At 55.9% G+C, this 5222-nt stretch overlaps 1 protein-coding gene across 1 annotated transcript; it reads left to right on the top strand.

Annotated features, from left to right (window-relative positions):
* The first annotated feature begins 578 nt into the window (after window positions 1-578).
* Window positions 579-1219, top strand: LOC116758423 (mas-related G-protein coupled receptor member E-like). The gene is given in 2 exon segments (XM_032641230.1): window positions 579-889; window positions 1018-1219. Coding segments are annotated over 2 exon segments (513 nt in total).
* The last annotated feature ends 4003 nt before the right edge of the window (window positions 1220-5222 follow it).

The raw sequence follows: 5222 nt of genomic DNA, 5'->3' as shown, positions 1-5222 counted from the left end.
CTGCAGCGATCCTTCCTCAGTGGATATGGTGCATTTGGGATTGGACCTCAGCAGGTCCAGTGGGTCCAGGAAGCATTGTGGGCATGTGACTCAGAACTTCGTGTCACCAAAGCCTCTGCTTTAGCTCGCTCTTGAAGGGGTCACCTAGACCAGCTGGTGGAGGAGAAAGAGATTTGGGTTTTGTTCACAGATGGGTTGATATACCGGTCCAGGCCCCAAATGAGCTGCTGGCACACCGTGGTCCCACTGAGGAGTACATCTAAGGGACAGTGGGGAGGACAGAACTGCAAGCACGGGGGGAGCAGTGATCTGAAATAAGGAGGTATGTGAGCCCTTGAGCAAACAGTGTGGCTGGTTGCCAGGGCCTTGGAGGGAGCAAGGTTGGGAGACGGTGGATGGGCAGCTGCAGCAGCCGTGGCTCAATAAGGGCTCAGATTAAACTCAGAAAACGGTACAATGGCGTCTACCGGGGCTGGAGGAATTGGGTGTACGTTGTGTGATGGTACAAATCTGCAACTAGAGACTTCCAAATCCGGAAGCTTTTCCTTCACTATTCCCTTCACTTGCGTGACACCTTTATGGTCCTGCGGTTCTCCTTCTACTTCACTGGCCCGGGCATCCTGACTGCCATCAGCGTCCAGCGCTGTCTGTCCTCCTTCTTCCCTATTTGGTATCGGTGACGTTGCCCCAAGCACCTGTCAGGCAACGTGAGCGCCCTGCTCGGGACTCTGAGCTTTTCGGTTAATATACTGAGAGGTCGTGCCTGTGGTCAGTTATTCATCCCCAGGACAAAGCTCTGTCCTGCGCGTATGACCACCACCACCATGTGGGGCTTCCTGCTGTTCTCCATCCTGGGCGTGTCTAGTCAGCTGTTGCCCCCCAAGTCCAGGCGAGCTCCCAGCAACACTGGCCCAGAAAGCTCTACCTGGTCCTTCTGTTCTCGGCCCTGGGCTTCTTCCTCCTTGGCCTGCGCCTCTGCATCATCCGGTTCCTTGTAGCTGACATGTAAAACCACAGCCTCAGCGACGCCTGCGTCCTCCTGTCCTGCGCCAACAGCACGGCTAACCCTGCTCTTTACTTTTTCATTGGGGGCCTTCAGAGACAGCGGCTGAGGGGGCCCCTCAAGCTGGTCCTCCAAAGAGCCCTGGGCGAGGAAACAGAGGATGGTGAGGGTGGGAAGGTGCCCCTGACTGGCAAGGTGGAGAGGGTGGACCTCTGAAGGGTGGGGGGCTCCCAGTGGATCCGTGTCCCTGGGGCACAGTCCCTACCATCTCCTGGTGGTAACTATGCCTCGCTGCCAGCAGCACAGACCTCCCCAAGTCAGCACCCCCAAATAGTCCCCTTCCCAGCCTCCTCTTTGTGAAAAACGAGGACAAATAGCCACAAACAGAATTTTTTGTTTTTGTTTGTTTGTTTTGTTTTTTGGCGGTACGCGGGCCTCTCCCTGTCGTGGCCTCTCCCGTTGCGGAGCACAGGCTCCGGACGCGCAGGCTCAGCGGCCATGGCTCACGGGCCCAGCCGCTCCGCGGCACGTGGGATCCTCCCGGACCGGGGCACGAACCTGTGTCCCCTGCATCGGCAGGCGGACTCCCAACCACTGCACCACCAGGGAAGCCCCAGAAGCAGAATTTGTGTGTGTGTGTGTATATGAAACCAAATGCGCACACATCTGAGCCTTCTGAAACCTGTTAAATTAGCCTTGAGAAAGTTTGTGAACTCACACTCACCAACCTCAGAAAGTCGATTTTAACCTCTGACTTACTGTTAAAATTCTGCTTATTTTCAGTTTTGGATAACAAACGCTGCTAAACTCCTTTCGGATGTAGACTGGTCCTTGGAAACGACGCACCTTGTCCTTCGCCCATTTTTCCGGCATGTTCTAGGGTCTGAATACTGTGTTTTATTTTTTTCTTCCTTGACTTTTAATGGATTGACCTCGTGGGATGTACTCTCTCTCTCAAAACTCTCTCCTTCTGTCTTTAGAATTCCGGCGAAATAAAGATTTGTTGACCAGTGCTGTCTGGGGGCGGGCAGGCTTACGCTGCAGTGACAGGTCTCCGCGTGGTCCCCCAGGCTGCTTTGATTGTTGAGTGAAATGTTTCAGCCAAAGCCTGTACGACCGTCCAACCGAGAGGAAGGTGCTGGTGAGTCTTTGCTCTCAGGAGCGACCCCAGGAGATTCCGAGTTAGCTCTGGGTTTGACATGAGGCTTCACTGCCCTCTCCAGGAGCTGGGGTGGGCGGGCTTGTCTATGTTTGGGTCTCAGAAAAGAGCCAGGACCCCACACGACGAGCTGGAGCTGCAGACAGGAACCCATAGCTCCTCATCAGCCAAGCTCTGGTGACTATCTTTTAACTGGGGGGACACTACCCTATAGCTGGGGGGACACTTCCTATAGCTGGGGGACACTACCTTATAAATGGGGGACGCTACCCTATAGCTGGATGACCAGCGGCCAGGGTCCTGGGGTCCCTGAGTGCACGAGGCTCTTGCAGGCCAATGCTCAGGACCCTGCCACTGACCCCACGACTGGCCGTCCTGAGTGTCCACGCTCCCTCCATCTCCCTTCCCTGGAGCAGAAGCCCTCCACCCCACTCCCAGCACACGTGGTGCGGGAGCCGCGGCCTCAGGAGGGTGCGTGTGGCTGGGGAGGGGGGCGGCAGACAGGAGGATGTCTCCTCCCCAGGGTGTCAGCAAGGTGCACGTCCCCCCGGGGGACACCCATGGGGTGCCGACACCTGCACCGAGGGGCCTGGCCATCACCCTCGGTGACAGCCATCCCAGAAGGTGACAGCACTGTCACCCCTAGGCTGCAGAACCCACGGCCACGTCCTCTTGAGCTCATCCGTGTCACCACCCACGAGGGCCAAACGCTGGGATGAGACCCACAGGGTCAGGGAGGGCTGCCCGCACGGGATGCACCCATCCACTCGCCGGCCGTCCTCAAAACTGTCCTCAAGTTAGGGAAATACTCATCGGCATACCTGGGCCACGTCGGCTCGAAGAATAGCTCTTACTGCTGCTCTGTTTTCTTGCCAGATTCTCCCGAAGGTGAACAACTGAATTCTCCTTGAAGCGTAAACTTTTCCTTTGTTTTAGGAGAAACACCTTCACGGGGCTCTTAGTACGTACGTACATGCGGGCTGCTGTAACAAAATATTGATGCCACAGACCTGGTGACACACAAGCAAAAGGGCACTGCTCACAGCTCTGGAGGCTGGAAGTCAAGACCAGGTGCGGGCAGGGCCGGGGGAGGGGCCTCTTCCACGTTGGGTCAGAGACTTCTTGCTGGGTCCTCACGTGGCACAGGGGCCAGGGGCTGCCTGGGGCCTCTATTATAAGGACAGTGATCCCATTCATGGGGCTCCACCCTCAGGCCCCCATGACCTCCCAGAGGCCACACCCCCTGACACCATCACATGGGGGGTTTAGAGTTTCCCATATGAATTTTGGGGGGATGCAAACATTCAGACCGTAGCACCGGGATTTGGGTCCACAAGGTCAAGACTCTCTTCTGGAAGGACCCCGGACGGCAAGCAGGATGTGGCTTTGAATCGTGGTTAAAAGGTTGTCTTTATGTCGAGTGACTTTACGTCACAGAAAAGTGGCCCTGGGTGGGGTGAGGGAGAGGGGGTTATTCTGTCCCCGAGCCTGCGGGAGAGTTTCTGGATTCCGGGGGTGGGAGATACAAAGATGGCGGCAGCCTTCGGGGAGAGAGGGCGTGTGCCCTTGTTCCCTTCCCTCGGCCCAAGCCTGGCGTCTTATTAATACGTCCCTGGGTGCTGCTGTCACTGTGGGAAGTTGAGGAAAGGTCTGTGCACGTGCTTTAGCATTGCCAGGAAACATGGACTTAGATCCAAGGAGCCATCGTCCAGAGCCCGGGCCCGGCCAGGGCCCGAGGGTGTGTGCAGTGGCCGTTCCTGTTTGGAGAACTCATCGTCTGTTTTTCCTAATTCTGGTAACACCCCGTGGTCCTCTTTGGAGGACCTCGGGGCAGTAGCTAACTGGTTCAGAAATGGGCATATGACCCAACTGAGTTAATCCAGGGCCTGTACTGAAGAAACGGGGAAGGCACATGTGCTGATCTCCTGCTGGATCTGAACTTGGGAGCTGGCAAGACAGCAGTCACGAGAGGAAGCTAGCGCACAGAGACAGGGTCCGGGGAAGAGAGAAACAAGTTCCAACCACATGGCACAAACCCTGGGTCCAGCCAGGCCTGAAGCCGTCACTCCCCCGGACCGCTCAGCACGTCCATCAACAAATTCCTTTCCTTGTTCACCAGGTTCTTTTCTTGGGTAAGGCTTTTGGTAACACACACGCAGAAAGTCCAAGCTGATGCAGTTTGTAAATATTCCTGGGGATTCTTAGGAATTCCTGGTGTTCCAGCAGAATGGGGGCTGAGCTGTCTTGCTCGGGCCCAAGGCTGGACCTTCCGCAAGGCCCGCAACCAGAGCCCAGCTCTCTCCTCCCGCCCACACTGGCATCGTCCCACTTAACCCGGGTGCTGACCCAGGATGGTGAGACCGAAATGGGAGGAGAAGGCTGGCAAGGATGGCAGGCAGCCGGCCCCCCAGGGGGGTCTTTCCTTAGGGCAGCACGTGGGGGGGGGGCAGGGATGGTGACCACGCAGACTGCCCCGAGAGCATGTGAAGCCTTCCCTGGTGGCAAAGGATGGAGGCAAATCTACATCCCTGCAGGTTTAGTCCTCGGAATGACAATGACGGTGACCAGGAAAGAGAAATCCGGGAAATGGGCCAGTTTATAGTGAGAAGAATCGTACACAAGGACAGAGGCAGAAGAGGAGAAAGGGCTGCTTTGCAAAACTACGGAGATCGCAAGGGTGGGGGACGGGTGGGGACGGTCGTTCTAGAACCACCCTCCACCCCCCAGGACCTCCTCCATCCCCACCTGGAAAATCCTCCTTCAACTCAGGTGACACTCAGAGGAGATGCTGCACAAGGGCCAGAGGGGCTGGGGAAAGCGCTCGCTTCAAGAAGAGGGTTTATATATAGTAGTCTGTGTATGTCCATCCCAGTACCTGCTGTACAGCACGGGGAACGCTACTGAGACCCTGTAATGCCCTCTATGGGAAAAGAATCTAAAAGAGAGCGGATATATGTATGCGTATGGCTGATTCACTTTGCCGTACAGCAGAAACTAACAGAACATTGTAAATCGACTATACGCCAATAAAAATTAATTTAAAAAAAAAAAGAAGAAGAA

The sequence above is a fragment of the Phocoena sinus genome, chromosome 8, assembly GCF_008692025.1.
Source record: "Phocoena sinus isolate mPhoSin1 chromosome 8, mPhoSin1.pri, whole genome shotgun sequence".
Classification (NCBI taxonomy): domain Eukaryota; kingdom Metazoa; phylum Chordata; class Mammalia; order Artiodactyla; family Phocoenidae; genus Phocoena; species Phocoena sinus.
The sequence above is the reverse complement of the archived record's forward strand: the minus strand, read 5'-3'. Positions and strand labels throughout refer to the sequence as shown.